This window comes from Pipra filicauda, unplaced genomic scaffold (assembly GCF_003945595.2).
Source record: "Pipra filicauda isolate LSUMZ 115617 unplaced genomic scaffold, ASM394559v2 scaffold117_size3949168_pilon, whole genome shotgun sequence".
Classification (NCBI taxonomy): domain Eukaryota; kingdom Metazoa; phylum Chordata; class Aves; order Passeriformes; family Pipridae; genus Pipra; species Pipra filicauda.
In genome coordinates this window covers 2,392,050-2,411,847 of record NW_024103629.1, presented here as the reverse complement: position 1 = coordinate 2,411,847, position 19,798 = coordinate 2,392,050, and the positions used below count along the sequence as shown (strand labels likewise).

The window sequence follows — 19,798 nt, the reverse complement described above, 5'->3', positions numbered from 1 at the left end:
TGTAGTAACACGTGTGAAATATTCCACTGCAACTTTCCTGCTGATTCTTAATTACCCACATTAAAAACAGTTTTCTCTAACTTACTAGAAACCAATTCATATCAGCACGTAGTTTTCTTTCCTTTGATAAATATTTTTCAAGTTGTTTTCACTCTTAAGAATATATTAACAAATTCCCCTTGGAAAATAAATTCCCAACATCAACTCTATGTTAGAAGTAATAATGGAAGTTTTGAAAGAACTGAGCATGGCTATTCCCTTTCACTTTTCCCTATCACCTTTGTAGTCGGTTTCACAGTTTTCTATGTACATCGGGAAATTCCAGGATGGCTCTACGGCATTGGCTCTAGTGACTTAAGAGCCTAAAACAACCTGAGGCTGTGTGACAGGCAGCACGACGCACACGGGCTGTGAGTAGTGACACCTTGGGAAGGTGTGCGCAGTGAGCTGCGAACAGAGAGTATGGACACCCTGTTGTCGGTCAGGTGGATGTTATTAAAAAGGAGGATAAATCCACGCTGTTGGGGCTCCGATGGGAGATGCTAAACGGCATTTGGAAAGCGGACCGCCTTCCATCAACAGCCGTGAGCGCTGTTCGCAGGCAGCGCTCCTGGAGCTCGACCCCGTTTCCAGGGGTGCTCGCAGACCTACAGAGCGCCGCTCACCTCCACGGGCACCCCGTGAAGTGCGGACATCTCGTCGCTTACTACGTTATTGTTACGGGTACACAACGCTTTGCCGCCCAGACTGCAGGAAAATGGGGAGAGAGGGGAAGGGAGAGAGGGATCCTGGCGTGCGGGAAGGACGCAACTCCGCCGGCCACCCCGCGGAAGCGCGGGCTGCGCCCCCTCGCTGATCCTCTCCCCGTCCCGCTCGGGGGCGGGGGGTCGCAGCCCGGCCCCCGCCCCGTGTCAGCCCCGCCCCTGCCCGGCCCGTCGCGCCGCCGTGGGCAGACGCGCCCGGCGAAGCTGTGTCGGCCCCTCCGCGGCCATGCGGCTCCTCGGCGGCGCGTCCTGCGCGCTGCTGCTCCTCCTGCTCGCCCCCGGCTCCCGTGAGTAGCGGCCGCGGGGGGACGGGCCGGGCACGGCGGGCTCCCCTCGCAGCCGCCCTGGCTGGGGGCTGCCGCGGCACCTCGGCCGGGCCGGGCCTGGTGCCGTCGCTGGCGGCCGGGAGCGGGGCGGGGGCTGCCCGCCGAGAGCCCGTTGGCGCGGGTGCCCCGCAGCGGGGCGGGCCGGCGGTCCCTGGCGCTCCTCCCGAGCGGGAGCCGAGGTCGCACCGCGCACACAGCCGGCTTCTCGGGAAACTGTGACAGGAACGGGGGGGAAGGGTTAATATTCGGGATGTTTGTTAAGGAGGAGCAACAATTACAGAAGAAGCTCCCGAGGAGCGGTTCGAGTCCGGGCTGCGCACTCCCGGAGGGATGCGCGGGCACGCCTGGGCCAGCTCGCCCGTGGCTCCGCTCCCGGGAGCGGGAGGCGCGGCGGGAGATGCCTCCGCACCCCACCGGTTTCCCGGGGCCTGGCAGGTGAATGGCGAGAGGGGCGCGGGGGAGCCCGGGGCGCTGCGCTGCCCTAGGCCGGGCCCGGCTGGAAGGAGACGCTCCCGGCCCCTTCTGGGTGCTGTTGTCTGGGGCGGTACTTACGGCGAGGGGCTTCTAACGGGGGCTTTGGGGTCGTCGTGGCTGTGCGGGTGGGACAGACGCTGTGCTTTGTCGTGTTTCTGTCAGGCGCTGGCAGCAGCAGTGCCTCTTTGTGATGGCTGGTTCTAGCAAATACACAGCCTGTGTTTGCTCGTGCTCAGCTCAGAACACCAGAGTCGGGATAATCGTTGACATGCACTGAAATAAAGCGAGAGATATAAAGGTCTGAACTGCCATGGTTGCCTTTTCAGAAGACTGTAATGCCCCATACGGTGCCCCACAATTTTCCAAAGTAAAGAAGCCAGAAGATACGTACCAGAATTAACCTGCCATGAATACCGTTGAAGAATCTCAGTCAGTCCAGCAGTGTTACTATGCTGTTGCTTAACCTGGTGAAGTTGTAGTAAAGTTGATACCAAAAAAAAAAATTAAAATGAGGAATGTAAACACCTTTATAATTGCCCTTCCAAAAAAAGGCAAATGTTTTTTAGAAAAAGTTTACAGGTAACCTATTTATTGCTTTGCTAAGATCTTCTGGCCCCCATTTAACAATAATAGACTGTCATTTCATTTGATAGACGATTGCATTGATCTGTTTTTTATCATGCTGCTTCCTGAGTGCATGTGCTAGTTTAACGCAGTGTACAGTCAGTGCTGTCTCCTGGGGCAGCAATGATCTCATCTGACTTTTGTCAGTCTAATGTAGTCCTTCCTCTATATGTAAATTTGTTGTCTAGAGCCCAGTTACAATATGTTGAGAGAAGTTGTGCCCTTTGAAGACTCAGTTCAATGTATGTGTTGAAATACCTTTTTTTCTAGTTAATTTAGAAACTTCCAGAAAGTACTGTTGAGATTTGTGTTGGTTTCAGCAAAAGTTTGTGATTATCTAATCAATGCTACAGGAGAAAGTGTGAAACCCATCAAGTCCTGTGATTTGCAAAAAAGTGAAAGTGGCAGTCGATTTGTCCTCTTCACTCCAATTAAGATTTTTGGGCAGACTGGTTATTTCAATATAATGCTGCTCTTTTACTCTGTTGAACGGTTTGCTTTTAGGTGTTGGTCAAGTTAGTGGAAGAAACATCACCAAAATGTTGCTATGGTTTAGGAAAAATCCTTCCCACTATTATGTAAAATCCAGCTGGCTTCCTGGTATCTGAGTAAAGAGATTCCCTGTCAGGAAGTGGCCCCCACCCCCTTCCTGCTCGGCTCAGAAAAAATAGCTAGTGACATCTTCCAAGAGCTTACCTGTATACAAAATTCATTTCAATACAAAAAATTAGCAGCAGCAGCCTCCAGACCTGAAAACAGGCACGGTATTTTGATTTCACCAAATTCTCCCACCTCTTAGATTTTGGGTAACAGCGAAAGGGAGTGTAGTTTTTCAGTCTCAAATTGACTGGGATTGAGAATTGATTCCATGGGTCTGTGTTGTTTCCATCTATGCAATGGTGTTTATGCTTTCCTTTGCAAGACTGTGAGGTAGTTTCACAATGATAAGGTATGAGGACCTGTCCAAAAAGTTGCTGCAATAATCATGCCTGCCCTCTCTCTTGGGAGGGACCTTCTTGGCAGGTCAAGTACATAATTTCGAAAATAGGTACCAAAAGACGTTGAATCAAAGGGAAAATGAAGTTTCCAGAAAGCAGGGATTTGAATTTATGGTTTCTCAGAATTGCCTGGCAGCTGTTACAATGAATTTGAGGTCAGGGAGTTGCTTTTATTTCAGTCTCCAGAATTTTAATCTTAACCGTTTCAACTGAGAAGAATGAGTATGCTGATGGTGGAGACTATCTAGGGGATGGTTATATTCATGTTGCTGCTTTAACATTTCTGCTTTAACCATTCCAGCACCTCCACTGTTACTTACCTGGATTGCTTAAAGATTATTGAGCAAGTGGGACATCTTTCTAATGGACTTCACATTGTTGGTGCTTCTGTTCTTTTTGGTTTAAACCAACAAATGACTTGGGCATAAAACTCTACTATATGCCTGCTAGGCATCAAACTTGAAAAGGGAAAATACCCAGAGAGAAATTTGTATATGACTTTTGAAACGTCCCCAAAATGAATGTGTAAAATTGTGCCTAGTAAAAATGAGAGTTTATATACCGGCATCTTCCTGCACCGTGAGGTTTAGCTACACTAGACATAAAGCTTGTGAGTCCTTAGAAATGTGTCTATTTTATATGTAAATGTGGGAGTGGGCAAATTGATTTTTGTCACATGCAGGGAGTTGAATGAGTATTGCCACTCATTAGTGTAGGGTTCTTCTACCAGGGTTCTTCTATGGAGAACAGTAATTTGGTATGTATCTGAGCTAGAGACTATGGATTTCAAACATGAATGTTATCCACTGTGTTGATTTTTGCAAGCAAAATCAAGTTCATTTAACATCTTGTCCTGTTCATTTTCAACAAGTATTGGAGCTATCCCCGTCACCCACCCTGCATCTACGTGTATAACAGAAACACAAGTCTTCAGCTCCTGTCTCTGCCACTTTGGAAAATCGAATTCCAGCTATAAAGCTGGAAGAACTGAACTGATTTTGCCCCTCTGAAAGTTTGCTTATCCAAATTGTCTCTAACTCATGACTTTTTACACACTAGAACAACAAAACCACAAGAGGCCCTGAAAGCTCAAACTGTGACATAGGCTTCCACAGGAAGCACACTTGCCTTCACATACACCCCAACCAGCCACACACAATCATGGTTTTAGCTGCATCTGTGCCTGACTTTAAAGAGAGGAAAACAGAGTTGTCTGACAAAAACAATGTTGATCCCCCTTCCCTGTTACTTCCCAGTATGTGTTGCTGTGAAACCATTTTAAATTGGGTATATCCTTGTTTTGGTTCCATTTCATCATGAAAAATGAACACAGAGATCCTTTCTTTCTTTCCACTCTCTTCTGGATCATGGTGGGAACAAGCATCAGCACAACGTTTTGTAGGCCTAATACTGTAACTACTGCTATGTCCCAAAGAGCTTTGCTTCTTCTTGCGCACAGGATGCTGCAGCTGGCTGCCAGCTTTCTCCCCCCTTCCTTCCTGTACTCGCCCATGCACGTGTACACTTGGGTCAGTGCAGGTTTCTAACCCTTGCACTTCTGCTTCCTGGAGAGGGCCAGAACCCTTCACTGTTTTGCTTTGGGACACTTGCACTTTGCAGCCTGTGGTCTCGAATGAGAGTCTCCACTTGTCAGAGCCACCACTGCATAAAAACTATGGTGTTTTTCCCTTTGCTTAACAATCAGGAGTCCTTCCTGTTTGAAGTCTCCTGCTTGTCACTGCAGTGATATGTGCAGCTTTAAGTCCAGAGCCACAGTCTGACAATAGAGACCAGTTTGGGAACAGTGTAATTTTAAGATTTTCTTTTTCTCACCTGTCCCATTCACTGCAATGTGTTCCAATGTGGCACATGCTTATGCAGTACCCTATTTAAGCTGTATTTGTATTCTAGAGCCAATGCTTGCGATTCAAATTAAGAGTTTGGAGTTTGTTTGAGGAGAAAGAAAAGTTGCATCTTTTAAGCTGAATAAGGTCCTTGATGTCTTTCAAGGTGTACAGTCCAAGCTGATTGGAACTAGGATTAATACAGTCCTGTCTTCCCTTCCACCTCTGCTTCCTGCCTCTCTCTTTCGTCTAATCATACAGGGAGTCCATTCTGCTGGTTGATGCAGCAAAACACATTGTGTGCTGTTGGAAAGGGGGTAATGTCAGTTTTGTGTTGGCTTAGCTTCCTCAATCAGATCACTGTTTAATGGGGGGCATTCACTCTGATGTTGACCATGTCTTGCAGGATTGGGACCTCTCTGGGAAAGCTTAGTTTAACTGTGTCCCATCCTTCTTTGTTTGTTTGTGTGTTTTCCCTGAGCTCCCTAATTAAACAGTCTAAAATATCTTGCAGTGCTGTCCTCCATCTTGATACTGCATGGTTTTGCCATTTGTATTTGCAGACTTTACCATTTTGAGATCTTCACTAAGGTTTTGAAACTAAGAAAATGCCCTATTTCTGTCAGACTTGGTTCAGGTTATTTGCTTGTCTTTACCACAATATTAAGTGATCACAACTAAACTATGCTTGGCAAAGGCAGAATCCACAACCAATCCTCATGTATGCTTGTGAATGCCAGACTGTTTATTCTGTGTGGTTTATCTATAAATTTTACCACCTGTTTGTAGACCAGGTTTGAGGATAAAGTAGTCAGACCTCAGTCTCTAGGGTATGATGATAGTTCTTTGGAAGTGTGATCCTTCTCAGTCCCATTTCCCACCTGCCAAATGCCCAGTGGATGCATTAACATGCCTTTAGTCTCAAACTGAGCAGTGCAACTTCTTAGGAGCTATTTATCTTATCATGTTGTCCATTTAGGGCCAGAGCAAGCCCCCGTCTGCCTGCACAGGCCTTGTAGACCTCACAGGAGAAGATTTAAGTGAAAAGTTCTTTTCTTTCTGCTCTAGGTGGTGCAGGTCAGATATTATTACTGAGGGAAGGTGCCTGATTTTCTGCCTCTTAGTCTCATTTTGTCTCAAGGAAGACAAGAACCTGGGATAGGGATGATGGAGAATATAAAATAGAGGATGGGAGGAGTACCAGTTCATTCGATGGTTGGGTAATATAAAAATTGTCACTTTTAATGCACTAAGAGCAGGCTGTTGTGCTTTTATATCATCATTATACCTGATTCCTGTCCATGATAATTTAGTCATTTATATGCCCCAAAGCCAAGTGACAGATGATGTACTTTTTTTTTTTTCCTTAGTAATAACTTGCCTAAAACTATCTTTTTATTCTTGGTGTTTTTTTATGTAGGAAATGAAGACATGAACAGCACTGCACCTTTTACTACGATTTCAGGCCAGAGGTTGCCAGGTAATGCTCTTGACATTTCTGTTACTATTCTCAGTAACATCGAGAAAAGCAATATATATTATTGTATACCTTAAACTATCCTGTTGTAATTTGTCCTTTATTGAATTGTGAACAGCTGAAGGGCAAGGGGGAAGGTACTCTGATTGTCACATCTATTCTGGGACAACTAAAGTTATTTAAGAGGAACAGTAGAACACAACGCAGTTCTCATATATTTAGTTACTCCAGAGCAACAGAGAGAGGAGAAATAAAATGGGAAAATTTTGTGTATGGAACTAGAAACACCTGGCAACACCCATTTACAGTTAAAAGGAGAACCAAGAAGTCTGCTAGGCTAGAATTCAGATAAAGGCAAGACACTTTTTCATTTGAGTAATTTTTGCCCTGTACTACTACGCTCATTTTATTTGCTGTTGGCCGAAAATGGGGTGCATAGGTAGTACTCTGCTCATTGACTCACTCTAGCTGGTGGTAATTGCACTACTGACTCACACCCAGATTCCAGGCAGTGTACGTAGCTTCTTTTCACCTGTATGAACATGCAGTTCACATCCAGAGTTGTCCCAGGGTTGCAGAGGGAAGCACTCAGAACCTGGAGGAAATGCAAAGATATGATCTGGTTGCAGTATTGGCCCAGTGTAGAAAAGGTTTAAACCCAGGCATCTCCATGGCTTATGTTGGTATAAAAATCAACATATCCAAGAAAGAATGTGTTTGTAATTGTACAATCCTAGACTGTTTCTCAAAGGCAATTAAATCTGCAAGTTAATATCCCAGGTATGTCAGTATAAGTGTTGCATGAGCAGGGGGGGCTAGTTGGCTGTGATTATACCAAAGAAAAGGCAAATTCCCTCCCACAATCCCATTTTTTGGTACATGGTATGAAGGTGTAAATTTGGTGCATGTGTTCTTAAACCTGAGCTTGCTCATATCATGTATGCAATTGCAAAAAGCGTTGACAAAACTGTTTTAGACTAGACTTTTCCAGTGGTAAGATCAGCAGATCCATTCAAGGGAAATAGGTATACATCTGCTTCTTGTTTGCAGTAGCTGTGTTACTCTCAATCTCTGAGGTTATGTGCTTTGCTTTTCAGCCATGCTGAAAACCAGCAGTGCTGCTGCAAGGCACATAGCACTGTGGGAGGTGCTGTAAAAGATCAGTTACTTCAGAGAAAAGAATATTCACAGAATGGGCATACACAGCAGTGCAGAATGAAGGGAGAAAAGTATGGACAGTGACACTCCCAGGAACAGCCCTGTAGATCTTAGCCAGGAGGAAGACTGTTAACCTGTAAGAAATACAGAAGAGGGATGCAGCAATGAGGACAGAAGTGAGAATGGGAGGGTGCCTGAGAAACCTAGAAGTAACATGAAGAGGAAGGAGGGGCAAGAAAAAGAGAACTGGAAAAGTAGAGGTGAAAACAAGGAGAGAAGAACAAAACCACTGTGATTGAAACATGGTTTGTATTTTATGTCTTTGAAAACAGGTACCTTCTTAGGACTGTTTTTTGTAGAGAGAACATAAGTCTACAGAAAGATGTTTCACAGAGTATTGATTTGTCCCTACTTGACTACAGTATATTCCCAGCATCAGCCCAGTTTGCAACAGAGATACAGCAAAATGGAAGAAAAGATTGAGGGACAGGAAATGGAACTGAAGTAGAGGAATAAAAACTACAAAAAAACCTCACGGTGCTTACGTAGGTCAAGAAAGTCAGTGATAGTATGGCTATTTACAGCAAGTGGAATAGAACATGACATAGAAGTGGAAGAGAGCAAACAGAGGAGATATAAAGAATTCAGATGCAGACCATTCAGGCACTGTTGTGCATAGTGTAACTATGTTCTTGCTGCTCTGAGATCTGGAAGTATTTTGCAGAGGGATAAAAGCTGTCTGCTTTGGGATGGAATAATCTCTACCGTATTTCCTGTTGTAGTCTGCAAACACAGATACCCTGAGGAGGGTATTGTGTTGTGGATACTTTAATTATAGTGTGTTAAATTGAAATGAATAATATTGATTTTCTTGTTTTTTTTTTTTTTTCCTTGAAGACAATAGCAGTTCATCCAATGTCACTTCTGTGTCATCCACACAATCTGCAGCAACATCTGCAGGAGGTATGTATCTGTTCATCTGTCCATGACTATGAACCTAGAAGTTAGCTCCAAACCTAGCCCAGATCATACCAAATTCTAAAGAACAGGACATCAAAAGTGGGTATTTGAGAGAGAGGCATTATCATTTTAGGGCTGGGAAGCAACATGTAAAACAACTCTGAAAAGAACCTATACTGTTTTTTCAAATTTAGGTAGCATGCTTCATCAGTAATTACATTTGCAATGCCATTGTAACACAGGATTCAAAATAAAAATTCAAGGAAGAATTGTAAGAAGTTGGTCTTTTAACTGTCCATTCTTTTTCTCTTAGCAAACTTCTTCCATTTTCGTGGAAGGTGAATAGGATGTTGTGCAAACAGTGCGTATCTGTTTAATATTATTTCACAGTAAACAGATTTAGGGTATAATGAAATCCTGAGAGCTTGAGTTTCAAGAGTAAGCCTTTATTTCCTTTTATGTAAGACTCACCATGATGATCGTAAGGATCATCAAGGTTGGAAGAGACGTTCAAAATGGTCTAGAGCAACCATCAACCCAGCACCACCATAATCACCCCTAAACCATATCCCCAAGTGCCACATCCAGATGCCTCGTGAACATTTCCAGAGATGGTGACTCCATCACCTCCATGGGCAATATATTCCAATGCCTAACCACTCTTTCAGTGAAAACCTTTTTTCTAATACCTAATCTGAACCTCCCCTGACACAACTTAAGACCATTTGCTCTCGTCCTTTCATTTGAGACATGATGGAAGAGACTGACCCCCACGTCACTACAATCTCATGGGAGTTAATACCATAGAAAGTAGTCCCTTTAGAGCTCATAGCACAAAATAGCACCGTTTAAGCAAGACACAAGTGACAGACATGGAACAATCTGTCATGGGTACTTTTGCATTGTTCTAGCACTACCTTATTTCTTTCACAACCTGGCAAAAGAACTTTAGGTAAGAATTATTTGCCAAGGCAGCAATATTGCCTTTGTGATGCTCCAACATAAATAACATATTAACACATCTTTGTAGAACAAACAAAGAGTTCATCCACTTGCATTTGCAGTGTTCCAACTGTTGGCTATGTAAGTGTGAGATTATTAAAAAAGGAAATTAAAAAATTCATGTTGTGGAAGAACTTGCACAGGCAAATTTCACTACATTAGTAAGGACTGGATAAGAGTTAATGTCTTGCAGTTGTTCGGGCTGTGATGCACAGATAAAAGGTTGCATCTGAGAGAAGCTGGTTCTAGAAACTGGATCCCCTTTGTGCTAAGAACCATGTGAAAGCAGAGCAGAAATACTGGGTCTACCACAAGATACTTTGTGTACTTGTGGAATTTTATGCTAAGCATAAAGTCCCAGCTATGTCATTACGTTTCCAGTACAACTCTTACTTTCTGTCCCTGTAATCTCTAGATAAGCTCTGAGCCACCACACTCAGAAGTTGCTTCTATTTACATATAAAATACTCACTAGGAGAGAAGAAAAAAACCCAAAACTTTGCAGGGACCTTTCTTTAGATAGCAAGCAAGTGGTGCAGTGTCTCATTCCATTGCCTACAGAGTCCCAGTTTAAGCATGTCTAACTTGGAAAGTTGTGAGAATTTTGTAATCTACTTGTTGCCTTACAGCCTTCCCCTAAAAGTGCAAAGCCATAGTTCGCCACAGCGTTTCACCAACCTTCTGCTCCATTTCTCTTGCTCTCTGCTCCAGCCCTTGCAGGTTTCTTTTAGAGGTCTGAACTTTACTAGGTCTGGATAATAAAAGAAAAAAGAGGCCTGAGCCCTTTACTGTTAGGCACAGTATAAGGCTAAGAGAGAGCTTAGCTAGCTATGCCTTGCTTCACAAGTTTTATGATTCCCATCCTTCTCTCTTTTTTATTTTGTTGTCAGAAACCTCATAGATGTTCATCCATTTTGATTAACCATTTCAACCTCTTCTTGCTTAAAGGCTCTGCCATTATTCTTTTCTGAGGGGCAGAGGTGGGGAGGGAGCTCTTTATGGCAGAAACAGAAGTTCAATCATTTTCCATGCAAAAGAGAGTTTATTTTAGGAAGAGCATAATAATTTTGTATGTTAGCACAGTGCTTATGCAATCTGAGTTTTGTGTTCATTCTTCAGCTAGAACATTAAGGGAGTAGTAGTGCATGCTGCTAAGAATTCTTACCTATTTTTTTTTTTTCAAAAAAAAAAAATTATATATATATATTATATATATATATATTTTGATTGATGGATATAGTATAGCTATTTACTGTTTAAACATAGGTAGTATACTAAGTGAAATACTTGTCTCTTTTAAAAACAAAGCATCATAAACCTGAACTATATTACTGGCATGCATCCTTTTTAAACAAAAAAAATTAACTCAGGCAGTCAGGGTTTGTTTAGTGTGATGTTCGATGAAGCCCAGCTGGTCTTTTGGGGGAAGAGTAATTAGGGAAATAGAAGATAAAAGGACAGATGTTGCTATATTCTTTCATCTTAACTCTGTTTGTAAAATAGTATGGGTAAGATTTTTCAAAGACAGAGAAGAACAGATTGATGCCTGATTTATGTCAGCTTTCCAAATTCTCCAGCTGCCTTAGATAGACTCCCACTGATGTTTTGAAATGACTGATGCTAAATACATCAGGAAAGATAGGTCTGGACATTAAACAGACTTTACTGTTAATGTTATATCATCGAGGGTTGTAATCTTGATAAAATAAGAAAAAAAGGATTGCTAGTAGGAAAGAAAGGTGGGGAGAAGTAATGTGCAAATGTGCTGAAATTCCTCATAGATGTTTGGATATTGTTTGTCATGACTCAGGTTTTCTGTAGGGTAATTTGATACCCATGGAATAATTACCATCTTTGTGTAACATTGTTTCATAATGTTATGCATGGAACAATTAGCCATTGTTCAGAAAGAGAAGCTGCTTTGACACTCAGAAATCATGGCTGAAAAAAACCCCACAGAAAACTGGCTGCTTGACACTTGCATTCAGATTTGTCTTTCTTTTGATATTGCTTATATTAGGCATGCAGTTACCAGGTGTGGTTTCATGTCATATAATGTAGGTGGTTTCCATATAGACATTTCATTGCTTATTTCCTACAATGAGAAACGATTTGATATTTATAGATCATTGTGCCTTTGGGGAGTTCACTATTAAAATGTGCCCTGAATTTTATCTGATGTATTTTACACATGCTTCGTAGAGGAACTGAATTTCCTAATTGTAACAAGGTAAGTACGTGACTATAGTACTCCAGCTGTTCCAGCTCAATGAATGCTCATTTCAAAGTGTATCCTAGGGTTATGGCACAATGCAGTTACAACAACAAAGACCAGGAAAACAAATAACATTTACTAATGAGACTGTATTAGGCTGTTTCAGTAGTTTTAATGCTGAATGTCTCAGAAGTGTAGTGTAGGCCAGTTCCTTTCTGAATGCTTACACTGTTGTACTGCTGTTTTTCTTAAAAGTTTTTAATGTTCATATCAGTACTGGAAGCTGTGATATTTAAATCTTAGCAAAGACAGAGTTCTGTATGTAGTTCCTCATGTTTTACACCACACTTACAAGAATATTATTCTATAGAAGCATTCTAGATACTGTATATTAAAAAAAAACCAAAAATTGAATATCAAGTTTACTTTGGAATTGAGATGAAACTATCTATTTTTTTCAGTTATTTTAGTTTTACACAATTGTAAGAAAACCTGAGTATAATTAAAGATTTGAATGTCCATAATAAAAAGCTTTTGTGGCATTTAAAATGAACTCAGCTTGTGTGAGGTTATAGAAATAATGCAGAAGCAGACAGCTACAAAGGGAGCTTTTTCTATCTAGAATTCTTTCATACGTAAAAGCTATTTGCCTCATACTGTCTGCTTAGAGAAATGTTAGTTGCATAACAGGCTCATGTTTCTTGTTACTTCCTTCTTAGAAAAATAACAAATTGCTTTAAAATCATTCTTTCTGGCTGCCTTCCACTAAGGTTCTAAGGATTTTGCTATAAATATCAATCCCTCTTATTTGTGACTTTCACATCATGGTATTTTTATTCTGAACAGTTCATTAATGCTTTCTGAGGAGGGAAGGGGAAGCAAAGTTAAAGACATTAAGTGTCCATTAAACTTGTGAAACACCTTTCCAATCTTTGTTTTTACCTTGACAAGACAGATCACTACTAAATAGATTATATAAGCCAGCAAATTGACTTTAGTTGAACTTTTATCGTGTGTGGAAAACATGAACCTTAAGTTTCACATAAATACAGAATTCTCTGTGGTAATTTTTAATATATATGGAGCCTTAGAATGCTAGTGTTTCATTCAAAAGCAAATTAAAAATGAAATCATTACTAAAATTAGAGGGGGGGAATTTTGATGCAAAATCTGTTCCTATTAGAAAATCTTTGTTGTCTGAAAAAACGGTGCTTCCAATTGAAAGTTACTCTTGACCAGAAGTTTGCTGCATTTTAAAATACTGTAAATTAGGCATCATTCTATGGAATTGGATAGTGTTTTCAAAAAAAAATGACCCTTCTAAAAGTTATCCAGGTTTTCTTTTCAGCCTTCCCTTTAAATCATTCATGACCTTGAGGCCAGAAATCAGAAGTTAGGTCTTTCCAAAGCAAAGTCTGTATGCAAACCTGGATACTCATGCAGTGGCATTTTCATTGTTACTCTTTCGTTCTATTTGGGCACAATAAATGCTGTCTTACTCCATGAGTATGCAGTTTATTATTTTTATGTATTTTTCTATGTGGTATCACAAATAAAAATTTCCCAGGTGTGTCCACCAGTACTACTCATCTGACCAGTACCACTCAGCCCACCATCACCAATATGTCTGTCAGCTCGACGACTCAGCCCACCAAAACCAGCCAGACAATAAGATCCACCACAGCTTCATCAGTCACATCATCACAACTCTATATTACAGTGGTGACCACCTCCAAGATTTCTTCCACTTCTGTAACGGGTGAGTTCACAGTTCAGGAAGCTCATAAAGGTTTGTACACACATTCATATAGGTTGTAGAATGGTTAGTTTTACAGTAGTGTAACAAAAAGAAGAAAGAAGGCATTTGCATGTAGAAAAAACAAGACTAAAGTGGGGTTTCATTACTAAGTTGGCTACAATAATGTTGCTCTGAGCACTCTGCTTACTTCAAGAAAGATTCACTTAACCTGAGAGGCCTGACATGTTTAGAGAAAAAAACCAGCCAAGTGGTCTGAACCAGCAACCACCAGCACAGAGATTAGCAATGTTAAGGAGAAAGTCTGGATTTGGAATGCAACTTCTGTATTTGTTCAGCTGTCCTTTCTGCAGTTTGAACTTGGACTCATCTCTAATACTTCCTTTCTCACAGCTGACCTGTATCTCAAAATATGTCTACTGGCTTGGTAAAAAGACCAGTAGTTCCATTAGCAGTGTAATGAATTTTATCCCTAACAGAGGACTGAGCATGACTACGCATGAGTCACACTTCATGTAAAGTTGTCCAATACAGTTCAATACTACCCTTTAATACAAAACCAGTGAGCACAGAATTCAGTATTTCCTTGCAGTTAGCTGCTTGCTCACATCACTTCCTGCTTACCCTTCTAGAAACATTAGGGTTGCACACATATCAGTGGAGCATCATTGGGTAGGTGAAGCTGTCACCAGCAGAACTTTTAGTTGACCATGTAACAGTCTCTGTAGCAAGTACAAATAGAAACGGGCACAGACTGTCTTTCAGTGGGAGTTTGTAGCAGATGTAACCAGTTTTAACAGTGAAACAGCTATCGCTTCTATGTGATTATGTTGTCTATGTCAATACTTGTGTTAGGCTGCAGAGTTGATCTCGCTTAGGACAGCGAGAGTACAATTCCCAATTCCATGAGACAAGGTAAAGCAATCCAACAGCTCATTGCCACCAAAAGTGTTTCACTCCCACTGTGTCACTATACTGACTGACTTGGTGGCTGTTGGACCCCTCTTGCAGGCTGTCTCAGTATGCTCATCTGAATAAAAGCAACTTCCTTTTATACTTGTGTTAATTTCAGGCCAGTTTAGTGAGTTAAATTTGCTCATGGACGGTATGAAAAACGCTAGCACACCCTAAGAAGGGCAGGAGCTCCTTGTGTAGGAGGGGAGACCGGGGGAAGAAAAGGCAGGGCAAAGAGGGACATGGAGAGGAAAAGCCGTAGTCAGTCTTTCAGAGACAGCAAGCAGTTGGATCAGCTGCTCCCACATCACCAGAATGTGGTACTTTAAACCAGAGCCCTAGGTTTCAGCGTGCTTGGCTGGTATCTTTTCAGGTGATCTGTGTTAAATTTGTCTAATTGGGTCTTTAGATGATATGTCAGTGGGGAGGGCAGGATGTAGAGGAATCCCTCAAAACACAATTTTGCAAGCTCTCTAAAAGGTGCCTTTTGTTTTCTTCTTTTCAGCCACATCAAAATCTGAGGCTGTCGTAGCCAAAACCTCCAGGTTCGATGTGGGCAGTTTTGTCGGTGGCATTGTGCTGACTCTTGGAGTCCTAGTTATTCTCTACATCGGATGCAAAACCTATCACTCTAGAAGAGGCATTCAGTACAGAACCATGTAAGTTCACAGGGAATTGTCCCTTGTCCATTTATTACTTTCTTGAAGGGAATAGGACAAACAGAATGGGCAGAATGAACTCTGATACATTTGGTTAATGTACATTATATTAATATCATTAAGAGATTTAACTGTGATGATTTGTCTTTCACCATTTCAGCTATTCCTCATTAGTATTATGCCACTTCTGTGGGGTTTTTTTCTCTGATGTATTATATAATTTTTTTTAAGCATCTTTGTCTTTTAGCGATTCCACAAATAGTTAACATTTCATTGAAACTCTTTATGTAATTTGCAAGATTACAGATTTCTGGTTCTTCTTGACACTTTCTTCTAGTGTCAAGAAGACACCAATCTTTAATGTTTTCCTCCCTCTTGCTGTTATTTTTTTGTAGTGAAGTTCATTAAAAATTGCACCATCTCACTTGCTATTTATACTCAGCTCTACTCAGTTTTCTTCCAGGCTTCCATACTTGCCCACATTTAGTTCAAGAACAAGGTTGCTTTTCTTTTCCTATTCAGTATCATCTGTCTCAGTCAGGAAACTTGTTTTAAGTGAGATGTCATTAGATTGTTGGGATACTGGTGTTCAGGCCTTTTGTTTTCTCTCCATCTTGACTCCTGCTTACTGGTCATGGAATTAAATCAGTCATTGCTGCACATTTACCTGCAGTGGTGTTTGTTAATGGATATTGTAGACTTCAGATCAACAGTGTCTTTAAAACATGGAGAACCTGCTGCTGAGCTTGTACAGTGGCTTTGGTTAACTGTGGCTACTGGGTATAGGTAAGACAGATAGGATAAACATGCCTGAGCAACAGCTGATGTAGAAATACGTGAATGAAATGTGAAAGGCAAGATGTTAATAAGGCCATTGAAGCTGGAGGAGTGTTGACAAAATTAAATTGTTCAGTTGACTTCAGGCTTGGCTCAGAAAGGACTGTAACTCCCAGATCAATGTGCCCTTTGCCCTTCTTAGCAAGGTGGCCTCTGCTCACAAAATGACCTTCTCAGCAGCAGCTAGGTGGCTCTTTCTCATGTTGACTGTTGCTTGTTGTGCAAAACATTAATTACCGTGTTTCTATTCCAGTGATGAACATGATGCCATCATTTAAAGAGACTTCAGGGGCGACAGCGTTGGAAACCCACCCTGTCACAGCTGTTGTAACTTGCTTCTGAAAGAGTTTCTTTCATAAAGATGATCACAGTCTCTGAACCTGTGGGTGTTACCCTGCAAAATGTTGAGAACTTTTCTTAAACATCCTAATTTTTTACATTGGCTTTCATAAGAGTAAGAGGAACTCAGCACTTTGTAGAGACAGTATTTTCTTATTCCGGTATTTGTAGCCAGATTTAACAAAATCACATATTGAGTCATTTTAAGGTACACACACAGGTCTCTGAAATAGCTAATTACTAGCACAGGTGATTACATCATTGCAATTCTAAGTAAGTTCAGGTGGGTTTTTTTCTAAAATTTTGTATTAAATTGTATTTATTTTGAAGTTTGATGTGAACTTTAGTTTAGAAATTTTGGATTTGGAACAACTCAGTTAATTTTTAATAGAGTGTAAAGGGGTGTGTTTAGCTAACTGTATAGAAGGTGTGATGAGTACTTTAAGTGTCAGTCATTAGCTCGCCAGTGACTTTCCTTAATAGGCTGTACAATGAGACAAGCTGCAGGAAGCATGGACAGACTGGAGATATCCATCCATGACTGTTTTCTCTAAAAGCTGCTTTTTTCTAGCATGTCCTAATGAAGCTTGTGCAATTGAAGATAAAATAAGAATGCAAAAAAGTAATTGTGCCATCATAAATAAAAAAAAATACAAAAATTGCTTCTCAAAATTGGCTTTTAAGTTGAACGTAGCAATCACTTGGCTCTTGATCTTTATTATTACAAAACTGTATGCAGTGTTTTAGTAGCATTTGATAATCACTGAAACTTACATACAGAAGGAGAAAACTATAATATAGCATTTTAGAAAACTATAAACTGCATTTTTAAAACTGCGTTCAGAACTTGGTACTGCTGGCACATGTGTACAGAGATCTGGTCAAAAGTCCAACTGAAGATAATGGGCCATCTCTCAGAAGACCTTTAGATTAAGGCCCAAATGCACTGGGGGTCCTGTGCAGGATGGCTGGTGCTGCTTCCACATCACTTCTGCAGTCACACTGAGGTAAATCCGCTGACTTCAGTAGATGGGCTCCTGATTTACACTGGTGTAAGGAAAACTAGAACAAGGACCAGGAAACACAGGCTTGCATTTCCTTATGTCACTGAGTAATTGTTCAATCTTTCTCAGGCTCCACTTGTTGACCCCTTCCTGATGAAAGGGTTGGTGTGGTGGGGTTTGACCGTCCTGGTTGCTAGCACTAGTCCCTCATTGAGGGCACAGAGGGGAGGTGGTGACAGGTGAGGAAGGTCACAATGGGAACTGCATCTAAGTCTGTCATGGGGCTGGGGAACAGTGCATCAGGGGAAATATGAGTACCTCTCTGGAATAGGTTAATTTTTTTGTTAAGCAGTAGTTTATTCTGACATGCAATGTTAAAGTGGCCATATGGATATTTTTTCCTTTTTTACTACTCCATCTGAAAAACCATGGCTAACGAGTCATCTCACTAGCACCAGCTACACACCTGAAAAAGGGCGTACAGGGCTGTTTCATTTTTTTACCAAGATTGAGGTACAGGGGGAGAGAAAGAGTGATTTGAAGTAACTTTTGTAGTTTTTATTACTTGTGGTGTTTGGAAAATTACTGGATTTGACTTGAAGAGTTAGAGAAAAAATTCTTTCACAGAACTGTAATTTCTTACTTTGTAGAAATTAAGACAATTAAGTGCAACTCAATTACTGGGATTGTCTCACCTCTGTTATACAGACGAATAAATAAAATAAAATCTTTGCAATTACTACATCAATTTCAGTTGAATTTTCATAATTCCCTCAATCCTTTCCGCAGTCATAACCATTGAATAAGAAGTGTTCACTGTATATACTTTTATACAGTAGAATACCAGACCCTAGTGCATTTTTGCCCAGCTCAGTCATTTCTAATGTATTTTGTAATCCTATTACTACAGTAAAGCAGAAGTATGTGCTCAAGATTTCATAGGTGTCAGTGCAAATATAAAATTTGACCTCCTTTCAGGTGTTTGGATACTGGACAAAATCCCTTCCCCATTGAAGTCTCTTTCCCCCTTAGTTCTCTGGTGATTTAATTATTCTAAATTCAATCATAAGTTCATATTTACTTTATGCAACAAATTTTTAGTATAAATTGTTCCTTACCTTGTCTAGGTATACTTATGCTACAGTCACTCAGCCTTTCATTAAATGGATTTGTTGATACTGTAAAGATGATTTAATTGTTTCTAGTCCATCCCCTCTCCAGGACTGTGTGTCTGTTTTCTCATTAGTACAGATGGCTGAGCAATGCAGTTCAGAGTTCTGTCTTGCTTAGGAACCCCTCTGGTGACACATCACAGAACTGCATTTGCAGTATCACATTTTAAGCCCATCACCAGCATTCAATTCATTATTACAGCTCTTTTACACAACCCTTACCCTCATTTTTTATCCTGAAAATTCATGGGTTTGTGCTTCATGTTAAAATGTATTTCATTTAATATTACAGGCTGGGGAAGTCATCCAATGGCTACAGAACATAGCCACCTTAGGTCAGCTATCATGGATGTTACTTTGGCCCTTCAGACACAACAAGATCAGCCTTACAGTCACATCTCAGGGCTGCAGCATTCTGCCTTCCTCCCACAGGTCTTCCCTTTTCATGCACCTCTCCTTTACCCTATAATCCAGTACCAAATCATAGCACTTCCAGCTTAGTTGTAGTGATGGGGCCCTGTCTCAAAAGCTTCAAAGTAGTCCAGAAATGGTGCTTTCTTTGGGGTTTACTTAAAAAAAAAACCTATTTAAGCAAGATAACATTACTGTGATAACTTGAAAATTTGTAAATCTTTCATACCTTTCCTTTTTGTTTACTGACTGTTAAAGCTCTTACATATTCATGCCACTCTGTTTTTGCCCTGAAGACTTACACAGCATTCTTAACATGCTTTATTGAAAAGATATAAGCAACAAAATTACAGTATTGCCAAAAGCAAAGTGGAACAGCATCAGAGACTGGAAATTGCCAGGATAACTCAAGAGGTTAAAAATTTAGCTGTGATAGGGAAGCAGATGGAATGAGCATGGACCTGTACAGAATGTAAACACATTCTCTAGAAAACACTGAAGGAGACCCAATTCATGTAGGACTGAGACAGCAGCCTTAATAACCAGGAAAGTTGTTAAAATTAATTTAGGAAGTTGCATTTTACAGTCCTCACAAACTGCCTAGACCCAGGGACTTGCAATTCCTCATGTTGATACCGCAGCGTCTAAGCTTTAGCTTGCTTTAAAATTTAGTGTTTGATTTACTTAAGACTGGCACAATGATTAATTTTATCTTTCAGTGTCAGGTTATCCCTATACATCAAAACATCCAATTCAGGAACTCTGAAAATTGAAAGAATAAAAGGGACTCCAAGTTCTGGGGGCTCTTAAGTGTTCTTTTAGAA

General features: G+C 40.9%; 1 protein-coding gene across 1 annotated transcript; it reads left to right on the top strand.

Moving 5' to 3' along the window:
• Positions 1–940: 940 nt before the first annotated feature.
• TMEM123 (transmembrane protein 123) lies at positions 941–18,139 on the top strand. Its single transcript, XM_027739058.2, has 6 exons — positions 941–1,051; positions 6,451–6,510; positions 8,563–8,628; positions 13,410–13,601; positions 15,058–15,211; positions 16,302–18,139. The coding sequence occupies exons 1-6, from the start codon at positions 991–993 to the stop codon at positions 16,324–16,326; spliced, it is 558 nt and encodes a 185-aa protein (XP_027594859.1). The 5' UTR covers positions 941–990; the 3' UTR covers positions 16,327–18,139.
• The last annotated feature ends 1,659 nt before the right edge of the window (positions 18,140–19,798 follow it).